The 23,434-nt window shown below is 35.6% G+C and overlaps 1 protein-coding gene across 2 annotated transcripts in view; it reads right to left on the bottom strand.

The window, feature by feature from the left end:
* Nucleotides 1–4,378: 4,378 nt before the first annotated feature.
* TMEM144 (transmembrane protein 144) overlaps nucleotides 4,379–23,434 on the bottom strand; it is a 29,017-nt gene continuing 9,961 nt past the window's right edge. The window contains exons 5-11 of one of the 2 annotated variants that reach the window (XM_039876352.1): nucleotides 21,814–21,895; nucleotides 20,234–20,310; nucleotides 18,258–18,376; nucleotides 15,767–15,886; nucleotides 14,639–14,736; nucleotides 10,448–10,501; nucleotides 4,981–5,184 (exon numbers count right to left, since the gene is read on the bottom strand). In XM_039876352.1, coding sequence (XP_039732286.1) covers nucleotides 5,101–5,184; nucleotides 10,448–10,501; nucleotides 14,639–14,736; nucleotides 15,767–15,886; nucleotides 18,258–18,376; nucleotides 20,234–20,310; nucleotides 21,814–21,895 — 634 coding nt within the window. In that variant the 3' untranslated portion in view covers nucleotides 4,981–5,100. Of the gene's footprint in view, nucleotides 5,185–10,447; nucleotides 10,502–14,638; nucleotides 14,737–15,766; nucleotides 15,887–18,257; nucleotides 18,377–20,233; nucleotides 20,311–21,813; nucleotides 21,896–23,434 lie in introns of both variants that reach the window. The other variant, XR_005655727.1, reaches the window with a different exon arrangement.

Raw genomic sequence — 23,434 nt, 5'->3', positions numbered from 1 at the left:
AAGGCCTAGTTGCCTGAGAGCACTAGCTGCTACTGCTATATTGACCAAAGACGCTTTAAAATTGACCTTGGGCCAAAATATTGAAATTGTGGCTCCACATACAGTTGAAGCCATGCTGCGCAGCCCTCCTGAAAGATGGATTTCCAATGCCCGGATTACTCAGTACCAGGTACTGTTGCTTAACCCCCCACAGACCCAGTTTTTGAAAACTGCAGCCCTGAACCCTGCCACACTGCTCCCGGATGATGACCCGCAGGCTCCATTGCATCACTGTGTTCAGCACCTTGAACAGGTAACTGGACTACGGCCAGACTTGAAGGATGAGCCGTGGCCTAATCCGGATGCGGTATTATTTACCAATGGAAGCAGTTTTGTATCCGACGGAGTAAGGTATGCCGGGGCAGCCGTAGTAACAGTCAGGGATGTGATATGGGCACAGACCCTAAGCCATGGGACATCGGCACAGAGGGCTGAACTTATAGCTCTAACACAAGCTTTACGGTGGGGAAAGGATAAAACTGTAAACATCTATACTGACAGTAGATATGCCTTTGCAACGGCACATGTACATGGAGCCCTGTACAAGGAAAGAAGACTATTGACATCAGGGGAAAAAAAAAAAATTAAGAACAAGGAGCAGATTTTGGCTCTTTTGGAGGCTATCTGGCTACCTAAGAAAGTGGCTATTATCCATTGCCCTAGCCATCAAAAAGGGGAAGGAGCGGTAGAAAAAGGAAACCGCTTGGCAGATAAAACAACAAAGGAAGTAGCCAGAAAACCAGTGGGGACTAACGCCATAATTGGTCCCCTTCTTGTGCCCCCCTTGGCACAGGCTCTAGACTATAGCCCCCAAGATATAGAGTTGGGGAAGCAACTGCACGGGAAGTTTGAACATGGGTGGCTTTGGATTCCAGATGGAAGGCCGGTCCTCCCTGCTGCGCTCGGTAACACCTTAATTAGCCAGATGCATAATGCTACCCATCTTGGAGGAACTAAGTTAATTGAACTGCTAAAAGAGACTATTATATTCCTGGACTAACCTCAAAGGCTCGGGATGTGAGTGCACGATGCCCAATATGTGCACAGGTCAACTCTCGCCCCATCCCAAAGGAAAATATCGGCACTCGATTAAGAGGACAAGCTCCTGGAGAGCATTGGGAAGTGGACTTTACAGAAGTTGCTCCTGGCACTTTTGGATTTAAATATCTTCTGGTATTCATTGACACCTATTCTGGATGGACTGAGGCCTTCCCCACAAAAAAAGGAAACTGCACAAGTAGTAGCTAAGAAATTAATTACAGAAATAGTGCCTCGATTTGGCTTGCCCTTATCATTGGGGTCCGACAATGGCCCGGCATTCATTGCCCAAACAAGTCAAATGTTAGCTAAGGTATTAGGGATCAATTGGAAATTACATTGTATTTACAAACCTCAGAGTTCAGGACAAGTAGAAAGGATGAATAGAACACTTAGGAAACTTTAACTAAATTTAAGCTGGAAACTGGGGAGAATTGGGTGAGCCTTCTGCCTTTTGCTTTGTTACGGGCCCGGTGTACTCCATATATTATGGGAATTTCCCCTTATGAAATAGTGTTTGGGAGACCTCCCTCTTTACTCCCTAAAATTGGAATTGAAAAGGTTACAATGAGTAATAATACAAGTCTCCTTAAGTCTCTACAGGCCTTGCAACAAACCCAAAATCAAGTCAAGGGCTTAATTAAAGCTGCTAGACCGACTCCGGGGACATCACAGCCTCACCCACATCATCCAGGTGATTGGGTGTGGATAAAGAAGATCCAGCCTGCTAGCCTAGAGCCCCGGTGGGATGGTCCATTTCCAGTAATCCTGACCACACCAACGGCTGTCAAAGTTGCAGGAAAAAGACATTGGATTCATCATACCCGCCTTAAGACAGCTCAACCTCCCCCGGAGACAGAGAAATGGAAGGCAACACCCACAGAGGATCCACTCAAGATAAGACTCTCGTGGGAATAATTATAATTGGGTTAATTGTTATCAATAATGTAAAAGGGAACCCTCATCAACCTCAACAGGCTAAATGGGAATTAATTAAATCAGAAACAGGCATCCCCATATTAGTAAACCAGACTATGTACCAGCGTACATTTCATGTGGATTTGTGTGATATATTAGGAAAGGAATTTAATTTTATAAGTGAAGCTAATTTTTTATCTGGCCCCTGGTATGGTAGTGGCAGGGAGGACAAAGAAAGAGGTATTCAACAAGTACAGTTATATATGTGTCCCAGAGAAGGCCAAAGCACTTGCCATAAGCTAAACCAATATTATTGTGGCCATTGAGGTTGTGAGACCATAGCCCCTTGGGAGAACACAGACCCCTTTCTGACTCTTACACGACCTAGTCAGTCTTCCTGTGCCACAGCAGGGAAATGCAATCCTGTCATTTTTACTGTCAAAAATTGGGAAAATCCATCTTGGGTGATTGGAAAAACCTGGGGATTAAGGTTGTATGTTTTTGGAACTGATCCTGGAGTGTTAATAACAATACAGAAAAAGCCTGTCAGGATGCCACCGTTAGTTCTAGGTCCTGTTAGGCCTAATGACGGAGGGTTAAACGCCTTAACTCCTACACAGTCAGCAATTACTAGGAGCACTAATAATGCCAACAAAAGACATAGACCTAGACAGCCTTATAGACCCCCCAGGGATACTCCTGAATCTGTCTTGACCATGCCGAATAATGTTTATAAGTTTGCTAATGACAGTAACTCAAATGCTACAAAGGATTGTTGGTTTTGTCTGAACCCTGCCCCACCTTATTATGTAGGACTTGGTGTCATTGCTAACCTTGGCACGGATCAAACTGCTATTAGGAATGTAACATCTCCGAATGTTACTATTTGCCCTTGGGGAACCAAAAACCCATCTGTAACGTTGGGAGATTTACAAGGAAAGGGAACTTGTGTGAATACTAACACTTATAGAGTTGATAAATCTAGGTATAAGGAAAATTGTAAATCATCTATTTTAGTAAATAGCACCTCTTCTACTTATTTAGCGGCCACTAGTGGCACTTGGTTTGCTTGTAATACTGGTTTAACTCCCTGTATTAATCTTAACTATTGGAAAAATAATACTGGATTTTGTGTGCTGGTTCATGTTATACCTCAGGTGTATATGATGAGCGGACAAGAAGGAAGACAAGCAATAGATTTGTGGGGAGGATATAACTATCCTCGGCGTAAGCGAGCAGTTCCACTGCTTGTGCCGCTCCTGGTTGGCCTAGGAGTGGCAGGATCAGCTGCAATTGGGACTGCTGCTTTGGTTACAAGGAACCAAGGTATAGCCTGGCTCACAAAGCAGATTAATGACGATTTAAGCACTCTAGAGAAATCAATTAATCATCTTGAAACATCTCTTAATTCTTTAGCTGAAGTAGTACTGCAGAATAGAAGAGGTTTAGACCTCTTATTTCTTAAGCAAGGAGGTTTGTGTGTAGCACTAGGAGAAACTTGCTGCTTTTATGTTAATCATTCTGGAATTATTAGGGATAGTTTAGCATTAATTAGACAAAGAGTAAAAGACAGAAATGAGAAGTTAAAACAAGGAAGCAACTGGTATGAATCTTGGTTTAATAAAAACTCTTGATTAACCACGTTATTGTCAGCTATAGCAGGACCATTGATAATTCTGCTGTTATTACTGACCTTTGGGCCATGCTTGATCAAATGGGTTAAGAGTTTAATCCAATCCAATATAACTGGGGCAAAGATTTTAATTTTAGGAGCGTCAGCCCCGACCCATTGGCCAGAAATCCCGACTTCTGACTCGAAGATTGAGTCATTCTAAAGAAAACCAGTGGGGAATGTAATGGCCTGCTGAAATGTGAAAGGGTTAAAGAATAATTAAAACCTGAAACTGGACAAAGGAAGTCCATAACATAGGCCTAGTTTCTGGAACCCCTAACCACACTCTGTTAATCATGAAACTTGTAACAATGAGCTCATATGCTAACTGCCAATTTTAGCCTGTGTAACCCTGCTTGCTTGCGTGGCATGAAAAATAATCAATTGTATATAAGCTGAAAATTACTATTTGGCCATCGCCCATGGGAACATAGGCGGTCACCCATAGGAACATAACATTCTGACACAAGCTTTCTGCTTCTGTACTTCCTGCTTGCACACCTGGCCAGTGGGTTGACAGGTAGTGAATAGGAGAAAGATGGACCTTTGTGTTTAAGACAGAATGAGGAATGGGATTTGGGGCTTAAAAACCTTGTATCTTGGCATTTCGTGGCTGCTCCTTTGCAAGGACAGCCGCCGGCTAATAAACTGTCTCCTGGTTAAGAGCACTCAAGTTGGGTCTGGTTATTCTGGACACAACAGTACATACACATATGCGTGTATTTATATGTACTTCTAATATGTACGCATATTTATTATACACATACTCTCGATGGGAAATTTTTGTTCTCTGAAGATGGATTTTATCTGGAGATAATCAAAAGCATTTTGAGCTAAGATAGATAAATGACATAGAATCGGGCAGTATTAATTTGAAGTAAAAAACAAGTTTGGGCTAAAAATGATAAAATGGCCTTTTTAACATTCAGTTACCAACACTGACATTTACTTTTCCCAGCAAAGAGTCCAGATATATTTGGAATCTACTTCCATTATAAGGTAACTCTTCTCCCACCACCCCTCCTACCTTTCTCTGCCTCTTCATTAATGAGTGTAACATGTTGAAAATTTGACATGCACGAAATTCTTTGTATGTAAACGCCACAGTATTTTCTAGATTATGCAACATTAAGTACATATTGTGGTAAAAAGAGCTCCCCCAGATGTAATACTGTAAGAATGCAGACATTTTAGTCACCCAGTAAAGTCCTACCTTCATAAATTGTTCAATCATAGAAGAATTTTTCGCATTCATATTTGAAACTCAATTTTATTTCATTCTCACATTTGTGAAAAAAATTCATTTACCCACTCCAAGATGCGCTGAGATCCATTTGCTGTGTGGAAATGAACTCTGTTCTCTGCACAATCTGTCTAGTGTCCAGTGGAGGCATTTTCTTATCCACTGATGCCACCTGCTGGCTGTGTGATTGTTAGATTTTAGAAAAAGCACTGCATAACGCTCCAGACAAGATGATGAAAAATGCAAATATCATTAACAGGTAGTTTTGTAGACCCTAAATAATAAAAAAAAAAAGAAGAACTGTAATTTAAAAAATCTGACTCAAATATGCAAAAAGCACAGATTTTAAGAATTACTAAGTAGCTAACTAACCATCTCCTTTGGCCAGCTATGTACTTTTTTTGCTATTCTTCCAAGTAATCATCCACAAGAGATGATTAAGAACCCACAAGAGCCTTACTAATTTACCTATTCAGTAAATACATTTGGGCTCCCACTAGATATCAGCTGGAATTAAAATGGGGAGCAAAATGCGTCCTTATTCAGCTAATTGTATAATATTAGAGAAAGAAAATAAAATAAATACAGAAAAGAATGTTGCAAAGTGAGAGGAGTGTTAATAAGCAAGCAATCGTAGTTGTTTCTGAGTGTGTTACCAAAGCATCTTAACAAGGTGGTTTGGAGGGTGGGAAGTTGAGCTTCCAACCATAAGTATCAATGAATTGGGCAGGGAAAGAGGGCATCAGGTAGAAATTCCAGGTAGAAGGAATTTTATGTGTAAAACCCTGTTGTAAAGAAAAGCACAATACTTGCCAGGGGCTGAAAGGGTCTTGTATGACTAGAGCAATGGGAGTTAAATGGAGCAAGATGAGGTTGAAGGGCTATGGGCCCGAGCATACAGGGATTTAATAGAGCATATTCTATTTCAGGGTTTTATTTTTCCAAGCGATGGAAAGACACTAAAGGAACAGGTAGCAGGATGTGGTGAAAAGATAGAACTTGCATTTTGTAAAGCCCACACTTTATTGCAGATGGTGAACAGATTAGAGGGGGCCAGAATGGATACAAGGAGATCAGTAAGGCGACTACAGTCCTCCTGGGGAGAGATGATGAAGTGCAGATGAAGACAGAGTTAGAGATCAACCTAAAGGGCAAAGAAAGACAGAGAGACTAAGTTTGGCCTGCCCAGTTACGTATGGGTGCACTGGTCACAAAGACGGGGAACACTGAGGACCGCTTTCCAATGAAGCCAGTCAATCTTTAGATTAACAAAGAAATATCTTCCTGCGTTAGGTAGAAATATTTTATTTCCTGCATGATCTCTCTCTAGGGGTACTGATAGATCAATTCTCATCTCTCCCACGAGATAAATGCTCAAACATTAAAAAGTAACTGTCTTATACCCCTGAAGCATCTTTTTTCCTGGTCAATATTTTAGCTCCTTTGACCATATATTTTTTCTTTTAATAAACTGCCCTGGCTGTTTCCCTCTAAATGTTTGCCATGTTATGTAGATCACTTTTAAAATATAAATCTCAATACTGTAATGGAAGGTTGGAACATCACAAAGTAAAACAGGATTAGCACCTCTGTAATTTTAGATTATGTGATGAGCTCTCCTGACAGTCAAATCATATAATGCTATTATTAGTTCTTATTAAGATTAATGCCAATTAACACATGGCCAAAATAATAGAATGCATATTGCCTTTGTTTGACTTAATAAAGATTTGGGTTACTTTGCTTCTGTCTGATGACCAGAGAGAGGTCTCTGTAAATTGGGTTGGGGCCAGGTGTTTTGTCTGATTTACTATGAGCATCAGTATTACCAGAAGCCACTCTAATACAGGTTCTACAAGTGAAAGATGGCACCATTAAGCCTTGTCAAGCAGAGCAACATGCATGCGTGAACACACATGCAGACACACATACATATATACACACTCAAATCCTGCATTGAGGCTTCAAGGTTCTCTGACATCTTTTTCTTAGTTTTAAAGATAGTAACCTTGACCTAGCTATCAGTATCTGTGCGTAGTGGCACTCAATAAATACTCATTCAAAGAATGAATACACTCAGGTGATTTCTATATATACTTTAAATGACAATTGATGTGATTACTTAAGTAAGAAAAAAACAACATATGAGGCCTCAGTTGTCAGCATTTTACAATCTAATTATATGAATACTTGCTAAGCTCTGTATTTTATTGTCTATGTAAACAGAAGAATAATGTTCTCAGGGAATAAAACGTTTTTCCCCTTCAAGGTTAAGAATCTGCCTAAACTGCCTAATCGCCTAGAGAAAAAAACTGATTATATTTGGGCAGTGCCAATAGTTTTCCTTTGTCAAAGGTGAATGTTAAAGCTAATATTCTCCCCAAAGCAAAAAATGTTTTAGCTTCAATTTTTGAAACAGCTGAGAGAAAAATTATCTCATTTTTTATCTGAGGATAGCTGCTGACCTAGAAATTGTCGTGGTAATAATCCCCTGCACTGGTATCAATGTAGACATACTGACCAAAGTGTGCTGCTAAAAATATAGTGGATATCTAGCTTAAAATAGCTAAATATAAATTATGAAACAAATTTCCCCAAGAGGAACAGATACCAGATATAAAAGAGTGTCAGAAGTGAAAAGCATCCAACTAGAGCACTGATGGCATTAAAACGAAATAAAATCACTAAATTCTTTCACACAAAAAGTGCCTGGATCTCAGCTTAAGTCCTTACGCAGTGGGGTGTAGACTTTTAAAAATGTATCTTCAAGGACTGCTTTAAGACAAAACTGATAGGACCTAAAAGTCATAAAGATAAATGTTTTGCTTTTGTTTTCCTTTAGGGTTTTATGTTGTTTCTAAGAAAAAGAATTTTTAGAAACGCTGATAGGATTTTGGATTCAGTGTTTTCTTGACAATTATTTCTTAAACTAGCTGGCATGTATAGTATTTAAAATTTTCTTTTAACTCAGTTGTCAAAAGGCACTTAGGCATCTGCATTGAATAAGTATCACTGGCCATCATTTAGTTTTGTTTGTAGGTAGATTTGTAAGGTTTTTTTTTAACTCTAGAAAGGTCAGCAAAACTCACTCTTTGCTTTCAGCTTAGCCCTCCCTCTCTTTATTTTTTACATACATACCTGTCCAAACTTTAGCACCCACTCTCAAAATTCCAGATAGAATTCCATTGAGATCTTATAGGGATCACACTGAATATAATTGGAGAGAACTGCCTAGTAACAATAGTGAGTTTTTCCATCAGGAATATGCTGAGTCTTTTAATTTGTTCTGATTTAATGTCCTTTCATAAACTTTTATAGTAAAGTAAAAGATTTCATAAATCTACCGTATTCCTTGTTAATTATTTTCTTATATTTTTATAATCTTTGTAGGTAGTCATAGCACTCATTTTCTTCTATTTAATTGGTAATTGGTGGCATATTGGAAAGGTCTTAATTTTATATTTATCCTGTATTTCAGCACCTTACTAAATGATCTTTTGGATCTCAAGATGTTCAACTGATTTTCTTAAAATTTTTAAAAGATAATGTTATATGCAAATGACAACCTTCTCATTTCTTTTCCTATATGTATCCTCTTATTTCTTAATTCAATCTTACCACACTGGCTAAGATCTTCAGAAAATACTGAATGATGACAGTGATGGAGAAATTTTTGACTTCCAACTTATAAAAAACTTTTTTTTTTCAGTTTTACTGAGGTATAATTGATAGAGAACTTGTATGTTTCATCTTTTATTATATATTTGGTATTGTTGTTTGATAGACATCTTGTATCAACTAAAGCTTCTTCCTATTAGTAGCTTTACTAAGAGGTTATATTCTTAATTAAAAGCTGATTTTTAATTATAGTAAATGCCTTTTGACTATAATCATCACATAGTTTATCTCTATTTCTTTAATATAATAAACTACACAAATTTACACTTTTTAAACTATCAGTACATTTCTAAAGTAAGCCCTACTTGATCATGGCTTATCATTCTTAGAAGTTCCTCCTCTGGTCTGAGCTGCCTTTTTAAAAGTGTCTTTAAATAATTCCTTTGTCTTTTAGTATCTTTTTTAGAGGACTCTGAGGTATTAGCACTAGGCTCAATGGTTAGAGATTCTCTCAAGGGAGTTCTTGTATCTAGGAAAGAGGATTTTAAATTCAATATCATTATTACTGTAGTAATGAGCAGAATAATTTTCAAATGCTTTATAATAAATCTATTCTTATTTGTGCTTCTTTATACCAGTAATTGCAAATAAGCTCTGGTCACTTACTTGTGATTTTCTAAGGCTTCGGCATGATATACTGAACACTATTCAACACTATTCAAATAGAAATCTTTATCCTTTGTGAGGCAGATGAAACATTTGCAAAAAGATTCACAATGTTTTCTGGGCATAAAATTATTTTTTTGTGGAAAGCAACCCTAACTAAAATAAATGAGTAACATGTGCATAAAAGTAACTTATGAGTCTATAAATGTTTTGAGTTGTCTTGTATATTAAAAAAAATTTAAGATCATGGTCCAAATATCTTCTAAACAAATTTATTTCATCTGAGACTCTTACTCATATTATCAAATTATGGCTTTCTAAATCAAAACATTTCATTTAGAATGAACGAAAAAAATGATTTTTTAAGTCTAAAATTGAATAATTATTTTAAGGATTCGCCAGGGACACAGTACACTTTATGGTTCCAGAGACTGGCAACATCAGCTCTTCGCAAAACTAAGAATTATTTACTATTAACAGCTGCACATTAAGACAGAAAATGTCGATGATGCCTTGACAGTATCTCTGGATTGTTTTGTTCTTAGTACATACAAACTATTACAAAACACTATTCACATATACTCCTCAACTGAAGACTTTTTCTACAAATAAAGGTAAATGGAAAAAATTCTAAAACGAATTTTAATGAAAACAGACACACATGTGCATGCACAGACACACACACACATACCCTAGAACTATTTGATGAATGAAATTTTAAACTGCCATCAATTACACTTGAAAGGGAAGAGGTAGTAGTCACCTGTTACCATACTATTTTCCTATAAAGTTGCTCGTTTGCTACAAAGGCCTTTGGGAGGCAGGAAAAACAACAGAAAAATCTATTCCCAAATTCCATTTGCCTTAGGGATATTTTAACCTTTGAGATAAAAAAAAAAGTTTTATCTTGTTAGTCTATCATATTTTACACAAAATAAAATTTCCCTCTATCATATTTTATTGTATTATTTAACTAAATCGCTTAAGGAAATGTAAAGTCAACTAAAACATTTTTCCACTGGGAGCTGGGGTGGAGACAAACATGTTTCATAATTGTTAATATGTCTTTAGTATTTTCTTTTCTAGTTAAGGATGATAACATTTTGGACATCTGACCTGTCAAATCTATTCATGTGTTTTCTGCCCTGGGTTTAGGAGTCACATGCCATTTTTAGAAGATAACACTTAGCATTAAGTACCCTTCTTACATGAATCTGTACCTGTTTTCCAACTCTGCCTTTTCCTGTACATACCTGTATTTCCTTAAATATGAAGACACTCCACATTGCAGCTACAAATCCTGGACCCTTAAAAAAATAAGAACTTTAATTAAATTGTTTATTTTTCTGTGGCTATACTCTATGTAAATATAGTAAGTTGGAGAGCTGACTTGATACTCTAACCCAATAGCTTTATATTGTAAAAGCAATATAATAATATTGTCTGGAAAAATTATTCATAATCTCAACCTCAACACAAAAGTAAAGTAACATTAGGTAAAAAATGAAGACTTTTTTTTCTTTATGTATGGTTTTCATTTTTATAATTTTGATGAGGCTATAGTATTTTGTGCCATAGAATGCTTTTCTTTAATATGATCTATTTGTAATAAAATATTTCAACAAGCAAATAGTTTATTTTTTTTAGTGAACTAGTTTTCTTATGGTACTAGAAATGGGATTAATAGGAAAAAAGTGTATGAACAAATTTATAACTTTCTCTGTCATGAGATAATCTCAAAACTGAAGAAATTTTGGACTAACAAATAATGTGCATATGGAAGCGGTTTAAAAAAAAAAAAAAAAAAGATACAACTGCTGCCCAGTAATCAACTATGTTTTACATTAAACTCTAATGAGTATGAAAGATGGTGTTATGGGAAGAGAGAAAAACCATGTAAGGAAAAATAAACAGTGGGTTCATAAGCAGGAGACAAAGACAGGGATGAAATAATATAAGATTAAAGGAAATGAGAAGATAAGAGATAGGGAAAAAAGATGATTCTGCAATTTGAAAACTTTAAGCTATTAAAGTTTATTAATTTTTTTTTCGCTGAGAAGGGAAGAAATGGGAGTTTGGATTAATCATGGTTTTTGTGGAGAAGGTGCATTGTATCAGCATTTTTATGATTCCTTTGCAAGCCCTGCACAAACTCTGGAAGAGTTTCAAATAAACAATCCAACATGTTTTTCCTCCCTCCACTACTCCAACTGTCTACATGAGTGGGTCAACAAAGTTTGACTCCACTCCTGGCATATAAGAAAAGCAATAAAAATACATTACTCTCTGTTTATCAGCATCTGGAAAAGTCCACATCAAAAGAGCCAGAAAAATAGGTCAAAGGAACTATCTTTTATCAGTGACGTAAGGTCCTAAGCCTTAAAATCCAAACCAAACAAGAAGCATCTGGGTCTATTAGGCAAATCCATACTGACTTTGGACAGGACGGGAGAAAACAATAGAATAGGGGATATCATATTAAAGTTATCATGCCAATTGCTCAAGAATTTTATTGTTTTTAATTTGGAAATTCATTTCATTTTTGAGTACATAGTAGAAGAAAATACCAAAGGTATCACTCAATTTTGAGACCTTTTGGCTGATTGTTTTTTAAATATTAGTTTAGATAGTGCCTAAAGGTTATTGAAAGAAGTAATGTGGTTATAGGAATGGGTGCTTTGCCAAAAGTAATGTAAACGTAAGTCAAATTGTGTACAGACTCTTTATTCAGGCAAGGGAAGGCCAAGTTGGAAGGACATCTTAGACAAGAGATACACTGTTATGACAATTGGGATATTTTTCTTTTGTAAATTCATACAAATGACATGTTTGTAAATCAACCTTTGAAAACAAGGTGAGCTTGAGCTATCTAGAACAGCCGAACCTTCTGGATAAGGTGATCCAGATTTTAGACTTACAAGGAATACTTGGAAAAGAAGGGATAAGCTTTTTCTTGTGCTAGGTGGGGTTTGTTTTTCTTTTCTCTTTCTTCCTTCCTTCCTTCCTGCCTGCCTGCTTGCCTGCCTTCCTTTATTTCTTTCTTTGCTTTTTATTTGAATGTTATTTGCCAATAAACAATATAGATGCTGCCTTCACGGAACTCACAGTCTAGTAACCAATGGATACATAACAATGGAAATATATGTACCTGGGAAGAAGAATGTACTTTTTTGATCAAATAAGATTGAACATATTCATAATTTTTGAAGCTGGGCAATGGGTATATCTGAAATTTTCCATTAGAAAAAGTTAGAAAAAAAAAATCTAGCTCTACCAAGATAAAATAAAAAGGAATGTAAAATCTTCGAGGGTAGGGACTGAATCTTTTCTGCATCTGGATGAGGTTGTCTTAAGTAAAATAAAAGCGAAACCAAGCAAGAGCCTAGTGGCAATAAAGACCTATTTCACCATCTCTCAGACATAACCTGTCCTTCTCAGATAGCAGTCAATCCTCAAGCAGCAAAGGAAGCTATATCTGGTGGGTGGGAAGCCTTTGCTTATATCACTTTGGTTCAAGAATATCCTTTTGACAGGCAAGGTTCCAAAAGCTGCAGTGACCACTCCCACTGACCCTCTGCCCACACCCCACCTACCTCAGCAATTTATTTCCACTGAATTAGGCTTTAATGTTTTGCCTGGAGTCTTTATCACAATTTAATACAAGAAGGCAGCAGTTAGAAAAAACATCTGTCTACTATAAAATTTTTGTAAAGAATATTGTTTATTGTTGTTCAATGTCCCTTGTAAAAGGCCTCACATGATAATTCTGTTAAAAATTTAAATGCTAGGAAATAGTGGTCTTTTCAGATAAAATGCTATCAGTTAAAAATAATTAGCTACCTCACTGTATTAACCTCTTTTGAAAGTGAAAGAAAAACTTAATGTTTAATCACATAATTACCCTTTGTGCTATTTGCTTCCTTTCTCATTTTTATTATAGTTTTGGTTTTTTATTTCGATTTTTCCTGTGTGACTCAATTGTATCTATGCACTTTATATAAAATTACTTCAAACTCTTTTTGGAAAACCCCAATTTGTTGAAGCATATAACATTTGTATCCCTAGTTGATGAGCATATCATAGTATATACTTTTACTGCAAATTACTTTTAAGCGTTTAGCTGGTAGGTTTTACACCCCATTTCCTATTATATTTTCCTGTGTTACATAGATACTTCTTGCTTTAAATATCCCTGAAATGATGAGAAACAAACTCCTTTATGGAAATAATTTGGGTCCTTTGACATTCCAAAGATGAGAACTTAAACCTGAAAAAATCCCTTATAATTTGTTTGATTTTAATAACATTTTCCCTCAGCAGAGATTAAAAATGTCAAAATGTGGGTTTTAAATTTTAAATTATTATTTGAATTTAATTGTAATTTAAAGCTATTTTATGAACACAGTAGAACTGTCAAAAATATACTGTTTGAAACCCAGAATTTATAATTGTGTTTCAGACTTTTATACAATATGTTTTAGACAATCAATTTTTTAAAAATCAGTTTTGTAGATTTGCATGGGTATGCTGCTAAAATGTTTTAGGCAAATTATATTTATGATTAGATTTAAGAAGCAGGGGATGCAGGTGAACAACTGTTCAGCAACCTAAAATATCTAGAGTAGACGTAAGACCTCAACATTAAAACAATATTAAAATAATTAATTCCTGTGTATATCTCAGTCCTAGTACCATGATAACCTGAAACAGCTCTAGACTGGATTCTATACTGATGGCAAAAAATAGCACCGTATATTGGAAACTGTTCTTAGAAGCCTTGAGATTTTCACTAGCTTGGTTACTTCAGACAATACTCTTGGCTATTGCCTCAATTTTCTCATTTTCAAAATGGGGACAGTCCTCTCAAACTTCATCTGCCCATGTTAAAGGGAATATTTTTGTTTTTCTGTTATTTATGTGCTGCATAGCTGCACCTAAAAAATATCAGATAAAGTAAATTGTATCATGTAATAAATGGCATTATCTAGAGACAATACTTTTTATTTAGCACTTTCTAAAAACCTTCCTTTAAAATACTGAAGTGCCATATGAAGGGGAGTATGAAGTACTTTCTATCTTACAAGGTTGTCATGAGATTCAAGTGTGATAATATATACAAAAACTTTTTTTATTTATAAACTGTTATATAGAGATAAGTATTGTTATAAATAGCAGATTATAATGTATTGAAAATTCCATTAGGTAAAATGACCAGAGAAAAACTGCAAGGATATCAAAGATTAACAAACCTGCTAAAATGAAGTTAGCAATATTCCCTTAGCGATTCAGGACATGAGATTAGAGGCTATCAGAATCTATTATACTAATTGTCTTCCTAAAAAATCAAACTCCATGAAAGACTTTAGTGATTCACTAAGAATGCTTCAGAAAAGTTAGATTTCATTTGAAAAACAAAAATTTGGATAAATAATTCAGCTACTCACAGCAGTGATTATCGGAAAACTGACCACAGCACTGAGAGTGTGATTAGCTATGAACCAAGAACAGGAAGCTATTGCCCAAAGTACGCCTGACAGGAATCCTGAAACACACACCAACATTGCACATTTAAAAGCCATGTTCTTCTCCCGAAAAATTCACATTCTAGATATTGCAGGAATGTTAAAGTACACATATCAATGCATTCCTCTCAACACGGTTGGCTGACATGGATTTTTGAGCTGTTTTATGATCATTTTGGAAATCAAATGATTTCTCTGCTCTTGACTGCAGTGGGTATGATTATCAATCCTTTCACTCTATTGACATTAAGTACTTAGAGTAGGAACTGAAGTAAAGATGAAGGCGTGGAGAGAGGCCTAGGGAAGATACTGGATCTGAATGCGCTCTGCAAACACCATTTACTCTAAACCATGAGCCTGAAAATAGATGAAATTCAAAATGTTGCTTATAGCTAAGGTAAAAAAAAAACCCTGAAATTTGAATGAAAATACCATGGGAAAATTTTCAGAAAAATTTGGCTAAGCCTTAATAAATATTCTACCATTTTCTATAATGGTGCAGTAGTACAGTGGCACACTTTGGCTTAAATGAATCAGGCACTCAAAATGAATCTCTGACATATGCTTTATTTTGTTCTATAAAAATTTTTACTTGTGGACCTATATTCCAAATCGAATTACAGCAAATTCCTAAATAAGTGAGAAATTATATATTTTTTAAACTTTTTTATTTTTTTAAGTTACAGGACTCTGACTTTTAATATGAATCTTTAGATAGTGAAGAAAAAATAAGGAAGTCTGATCGTTAATACACAGGATGTTTTGGCACAGGAAATGATCTTAGATTTATTGTTCAAGTTTTAATTTCTGTAATAATGATTGGCATGTCATATCCAGTTTCATGGTTTTTAAAACCTTTGTATTTGGTCATGAACTGGGCCAAAGAAACTAAGGGAATAAATAACACACAGACACACGTGCATAGACACATACACACACATAGAGAGAACGGCTTGGTTTCTAGAAGATAATTACATTACTTATTTTAAATGAGTATAGAGAAATGAACTTTTACAAAGTAAGCAGATTTTCTGTGGTAAATATTCTTACCTGGCAAGACTGCTTCAGGATATAGCTTGGGATTATTTTTCATGGTTATACAGTAGGCCAGAAAATAGACTGTACTTGTAAGAAAGATGCCACTGGAGTATGCAAAAACATAATCTAAATCTGAAAATACAGATTATAAAACTCTCAAGTGTATCATTTTAGTAATTTCAAATATATTTAGAGTTTGAAAATAAAACAAACTCACCAAAATTAACCTTAAAAGGAACCATTAATTATATTTTATCTGCCTAGTTTTCTACATGCTGTTTATATAGAATTTTAATTAACATATTTAATTCCTAGAAATATTAACTAGTATATTAGTTACTATAATCAAATCTAAAAGGCTGGTTTTCATGATTATCTTAGAAAGCTAACTAAGAAACAAGAGACATATGACTATAAAGTTAATTTCTCCCTTTTAAGAATACTTATTCAGACATAATTTCAATAACAACTACAGCAATTGTAGCAAGTCTCCAAGTAGACTAGAGTGGGAAAGGGTGTGAAAAAGTTTGGGGACTGCTAATTTTATAGTCTATTGATCAATATGGACACCAGTATCTCTGTTACAGATGACAGCTATACAGAAGGATATTTAGGAAGTTTTCTCAAAGAGGGTTACATCAGTTGTTAACTATAAACCTAATGACATGAGGGAGTTAATAACATGCTGGTGGCCCACTGTCTGAGAAACCCCAACTCCACTGACTATTCACGCAGATGGTACTTTGGCCACGTAGACGGATGTACCACAGGTTCTGGCTGGGAAGGCCTCACTGGACTCTGTGTTTCTCTAAACTAAAATTTTGACAGATGAATGGCCATATTTAAGGAAGAAAGCTTAAAGGTCAAAGAGTTTGTCTATTATTCTTAAGTCTTACTTCTGGATTGTATAAGAACACCACACCCATTTTATAGACCACGACGAAAGTCAGCATAACATAGTGATTAAAAGCACAGACTACCTGGGTAGGAATCCTCAATCCACTACCTGCCAACATGGACACTTGGGCAAATTACCTAATCTCTCTTTGTCTTAATTTTTTCAATTATGAAACAACAATAATTATGGTATTCAACCTGTGACATCGCTATGAGGGTCAACTGTTATTATTTAATGTGCTTAGTACAGTGCCTACCACAGAGCATGTGCTGCTTATGTGTCTGTTAAATAGATGAAATAAAAAATTATGCCCTCTTGGAATTATTTTTGAATAAATTGGAATAAAGTGTATTCCCATCAGGCTTCATCTGAGTTATCATAACAAAGGTCCCTGAGAACTGATTGTACTGTTTATGCAAAGAGACTGTTTAGTACATTGTTTATTATGTGCCAGTACCAACAATAACTATACTCCTGATCTATTAGTTGTTTTTATCTTGTGTTTGCTAAATTGTGGGACTGGTCTGATTTCCCTGTGGCTATAAGAAATCTTGCAGTCAAATTTATGGGTCATTTCTAGCCCATGTACAAATGTGGCACAGTTTTTACACTCATTCCTAGTTTTATTTTATTTTACTCTTGTTTTTCTTTCTTTTATTCTGTGTCATTCTATTTTTATTAGTTTTTATCCTTTAAAAATTAAAAGACTAAAAACATGAAAAGTATTTGTATAAAATTTTTAAAAAAGAGAAGTTAATAAAAGGTTTTTGTACTGCTCATAGAGCTGAATATAAAAAGGAAGAAACTACAATAATTACTCAAAGCCTATTTACTTATTTACAGCTGAGTTAAAATCCCAGTTTTTTTCATCAATCATTCTCTCATGACTTTTGCGCTCCAAACTTTTCCCTTATGTGGACATAGATCACCTTAATTTTCTGTACCATCTAATTTAGAACTTTATTATCCATGATCTCATTCTTTTATCATTTCATGATGTAAGCCATGTTTCAACACAATTGTAAGACCTCTGGAGTAGACGCTTTTCCATTTCCTTTTGAGCCTACACAAGGCTATTGCACATAGTGTTGAGTTTACACCTGAGAGATTAATTTTATCACTAGAAACTGAGGTAATTAGAAAGCATCATGTTAGGCCTTTCAATGCACCACTCTGCTTGAAAAATAATATCCTCTGACTAAATAGAATATACTTTGACCTTTAGGAAGTCTATACTTTGCCCTTTACTTGATTTTAAAGTACTATGTATTACACTTTAGCCTTTTTTTTTTTAGAGAATACATATTTTCCCGGATATCATCTAACTGGAAAATAATCTCCAAGCTAGAAACCATGTGTTAAGATCCAAGTAGCTGAAATGAATCCTGACTAAAGCTGATTATATTTATATGTTAAAGATCACATGAAAATACTCAAATGGTCTTTTATTACTTTTAGTTTTCCATGCCTTTCTAATTCACCACTTGTAATGAAAAAGGTCAAATCGATGTATCAATATGTATGATGATCACATTCTTTTTATATACTTAAGTAAAAAACAGATATTGAGTTTATTTATAAAGTAAAATGACTTTTTAGTCTCACCATACTGGCTTGCCCCTGCATATATACTATCATTTCTTTTGCCGTGGTCCTTGATATAAATGATTGGCACAAATGTGGAGCCAAAGAGTATTCCAGATATTACTGCGAGACTGCAGCCCCTTAAAAAGCAAATATATCACTATTAGTCTTGGCCCTAAGCCATAGTTCTGACAAACATACAAATGGACTCATAACTAAGGCATACTTCAAAATGTAAATCACAAGCATTTTGCAGAAACCGCCCATCTATCTCAAGCTCTGTGACTGGCAGAAGTCAAAGAAATACCCTGCAGTGTCAAAGTGGCATCAGGACTAAGAGAGCAGCTTAGGTCCTCCACTGCCTAGTTCTGAAGATACATGATTTACAGAAGTTATAACAGATTTTTATTATAAATTGTCATTACACAGATGAAAGTATTGCTATCATATTATATAGCTTCCATAAATAAACCTGTCTCTCTAATTAAATTATGAAATATTTGTGGACTGGTGCTATGCACTATGCTTCTTTTTCAGAATACTCTATAATATCTAGCGCAGGGCAAGACAAAGGACTAAACACATTTGTTTAAAACAACTGCTGAGATCCACAGACTTGCCTATGTCTTCATTGACTGTGGGTGGAATGGTCAAGAGGAAGTGCTGATTTAATAAAATAACCTGGATATTTAAGGTAAAACATTGCCTTTTGTAAGAGGGAAATGTTTCATTTTAAGTACTGGGGTCATGTTGACTCCTCAGACTTGGGCCATATCAGCATGAAGCAAGTGTTTCCAATGGTTTTGTGGGGAGGTGATGAGTATTTTGGAACAGTGCCTTTAACTTAACACAAAAAGACAATGGCATGAAACAGGAATGAGTTTTAGGCAAAAACCGTTCCTTTGCAAACTAAAAAACAAATTCTTAAAGTCTATTTTAATAGTGCTTTAAGGAACATAAAATGGTAGAAACTGAAAATCCAACGTCATGGTAAGGCCTGCACTTGGCAGTCCCAAAGGAGTGTCCTAAACACACACCGGGCTGACAGCTAGATCTGGCTAACCAGGAAAGAGCCAAAAATGTTTTATTAATAAATATTCCCTCAACAAAGGAGATGCTTTGTGGAAAAAAATATTTTGTTTGAGAATCTCTTTTATTCTGAGGAACATAGCAACGTATTTATTTCTTCCAAAGCTTATCCTGTTTGTTGGTTCATTCTTTTGTTCAGTCAGTTTATTCAAATGTTTATTGAGTATTTATTATGTGGCAGGCACTGTCTGTTTCCTAGTGTGAGAACAGTATATACTCGCAGGGGAAATGCTTTCTATATCTGAGGCAAAAGAAAGTGTCACCATATAAAGTACAAAACAGCCATCCATTGTAAAATGCAAGCTACATACTATTACATATTTTCATATTTCTTTGCCAGCCTCCAAAACTCTAATATACAGGGGCTGCTATCGAGCCTAAATTTCCTAGTCTTTACAAAGTCATAGTGGGTTGAGGGGCTGGGGAAAGGACCTACATGGAAACAAAATATTCTACAATATTTGAAAATGAATATCTTGGGATGATAAAATCATCTAGCACACGAGTGGAGAGATTTCCAGAGGAAGGTGGGCATTCTGGGCAGTGCAGTACTAGAGAAGTGTATTGCCTAATTCAATTGTGATTACTGAGAGCATGCTGGTCATTATACTCTGTGGTCTGTCCTACCTCTTTTATTATAGGTACAAAAGTCCTGCCAAATGAGATTGCTTTTGTCAGCTACTTATTGGCTAGAGATACTGCAGTGGTTTGGAATTTCTTGAAGCATGGAGACAAAAAACCTCTGTACCTAAAAATTCAGCATTGTGCAAAAAAGTATATCCATCATGGAGCTAAGAAAGTCAAAGCTCGTGTTACCATTTTCTTCTTGGACTCATATAAATATGACTTCTCTTCGGTAACATTTGCTTTAACCCAAAATGAAACATAACAGCAGAACCTCTTCTTACACTATGCGAGACTGCACTGTAGAAAGTTTATCCACCCAGAAATAACCAGGACAGGGATCTTGAGTTTTGTTGATCACCTATTAAAAACATTAGCACAAATCAAAACAAAAATGGCAGATCAATAGGCATATTTTTACTCAGAATTTTTTTTTTACTAAATTAGTTGATAAAATATTTCCAACCATGTTGCAAGATTAGGCTAATATTCTAAGTCAAGAAATATTATGAGCAGATTAAAAATATTTCTACTATTGTATGTAATCATCTTTGCCTCTTAACTGGTTTCTTGATGTTATTTTCCTACTGCTTTTGTACAAGGTAAAAAACTAGATTTGAATTCTTTGTTATGTGCAATGTCAAGTTTTCCTTTGGAAGTAACTGAGGAGCTCAGGCTATATGGTTGATACTAACCAATAATGCTGTTTATATATCTTTTATCTTGGTTTACTTGTATCCTTCCATTTTACCTAGAAAAATGCAGCCTACTATGCATCTTTTACCAAGTTGCATTTATGCTATTTTATTTTTTTGGCTCCTTTGTAGGGTGGTTAGTTAGGACGTACCTGGATCCCTATAGTAGGCAAGGAACACCAGACACCTTCTCTTAACCCCAACTCCTTCATTCTCATGGGATCATTTTCCTGATTAGAAATGCTTATGGGTTAATAAATATCTTTTCTCTTATGCCTAAGCTAATTATTGTTTAACTTTATTGTCAGTTTAACTGAGGTTTCAGTCACCTTAGCTGATAAGACTTTTGATAGGAGAAGAGGGAAATAAGAAGAAAAGATTAATTTTGAAGTAAGGAGTAGAGGCGGCACTTTTCAGAGAAGCAATACCTCAGTGGGGCCGTGGGATGCTGGGTTCAGAGGGCAGCTGGATAACACTGGGCCCACGACAGGTAGAAGAGATACTTGAAATTGGAAAGACTAGAAATGGGGGTTTGCCATGAAATCATTTTTGTATATGTAGCCACCGCACTTCTCCTGTGTCAGATTTCCTCTAAAGGTTGTCCCTCTTTAATCTAGATTTGCTATGCCAGACTAATTTGGGTTCATCACAGTCAAAATGGTCACTCCTTACATATTTCCTGTTTTTACCTTTGAATAGAACAGGATTATGGCAGAAAAGATAAATAGAAAAAAAATCAAGTTCAATTCCTACTTTCGTAGGACTTGACTTACCCTTTCATCGGCGTCCTCTGATCTATTTCCCCCTGTCTCTCTGGACCTACTTTAAAACCTCTTTCCTCCTCCTCTCTAAAGAAACTTTCATATTTCTCTACAATATTTAGGGTTCTCCTATTGTAGAAATTCTAAAATCATCCCAAAATATGGGTTTGTATATACATCTTGTAGTAGGGAGCTGTTAATCAAAATAAACAGACTTCTGTGTTTGCTGGGAAGATTTCCATTGGAAGTAATGATTGATTGCTATATAGACAAAGCCATAATAAATATGCTAAGATATTTTAGATAGCCCTGACTGGAAAAAATATAAAAGATACCAATTTCTCAAATCTATGCATTTTCCTTTTATCTTAATTTTATATTTCAAATCAAGTTGTCTCTCATACTCACATGCTCTGTCATTAATGGTGTGGTGTCCACAGAACACATGTTATTTGGTATTTCACTTTTGATGAACAAAAATATGAAAGCACTGTAAAGAAAATAAATTTTAGTAATGCTTACCATAACCCTGTTTCATATCAAGTTGCCTGAATTAAAAAACAACAGCAACAACCAAAAACACAGCTTAAATCAAGCCCTAGTGGTATGATGGTCACTCCTCAACGGCCTCTTCTGTGGTCCTGCCATTTCTCCAAGACTACTTTTCTCTTTGACATTTCTCATTGTCCTCAGTTGCAACAGGTTAAAAGCTAAGATCCTGAGCTTTCCCTCCAAATCAGATCTTTCTCCTTATTTTCTTTTTTCAGTCAACAGCTCCATCTTTCTTCTTATTCCTGCTTATCCCTGGAATCACACGGTAAAAGAATACAAATAAAAACTACCTTGGAATAATATTTCTCATCTATCATATTGAAAAAACTCCCCAAAGTTTAACAACATTCTTAGTTGGACAACGATAGGAGACAGGCACTGCTGGTGTGAGTGCAGAACTGTGCAGACCCCACAGAGGAGATTCTGGGGCCATGCACTGAAGCCACAGGTGTGTCCACTGCTGACCTTACCAATTCTATTCCAGGCCTTGTAACACAGGTACACCCACACTCTGGTGAAGTGAACTTTAATGTCACACAATGAAATACTGAGCACTAGTAAAAAGTAATGAGGGTGCCCTCTATGCTCTGGTATGGAAAGATATATTTTAAGTGATAAAACACATGCGTAAGCCTAATGACTTTTTTCCTTTTTAACATCTCTCTCATAATGTACTTTCTATTTATGTCTGGCATCTTTATAACAAATGCTTCACTTCCGCTTGACTTTTGAACCATGCAAATATGCTAAGATATGTTAAAATAATAAATTAAGAAAACTAACAAGTTTGATATACTTTTGACATTTTTTAATATACTCGCACAGTTCAAAAGCTAAAATGATATCATAAGTTTTCAAAGTACATATGAGGCTGAAATAGTGTAGGGAAGCTAACCGTGGAATAGTGCATGGTATGCTGTCTTTCATATAAAAATTAAATATTTCCTAGTTAGCTTCCTTAGTTCAGTTTCTAACTTGCTTTTAAAACTTGAATGGTTCCATAATCCTTTCCATAGGAAATGTAACTTTCCTTTTGATTTTCACTGCTCTCTGCATCTCAGCGTAATTCCCCCCATGGACGTCTATCCCTGCCCAGTCCCTGCTCCGAGCTCGCCTCCATCCCCAGTCTTCCACAATGACCTGCTCCTGCTTGTGTTCCTTAATCACATGAATATACTATGTGTTCATCTCTTATTCAAACCAAAGAACTGAAGTGCTGATGTGAGAAGAGAACTTCTCCTCAGGTCAGTTCTCACCAATCGTCCTCTTTCTGAATTCCCACAACACTGACAATGGTCATCACACCATCCTGACTATTTGCCACAAGTCCATGTAATCTTTTTTCTCTAAAGATTTTCCAATTCAATAGAAGATAGAAATCACATGTTACATTTCCTTCAAGGTCCTCAAAGTACTCAACACTCAGTAAAATGAAATGTAAAAAACCTAATTCTATGTTTATATCTTAATTAGTTAA

This window comes from Pteropus medius, unplaced genomic scaffold (genome assembly GCF_902729225.1).
Source record: "Pteropus medius unplaced genomic scaffold, Ma_sr-lr_union100, whole genome shotgun sequence".
Lineage (NCBI taxonomy): Eukaryota > Metazoa > Chordata > Mammalia > Chiroptera > Pteropodidae > Pteropus > Pteropus medius.
Note: the sequence above shows the minus strand (reverse complement) of the source record. Positions and strands in the feature narration are given on the sequence as shown.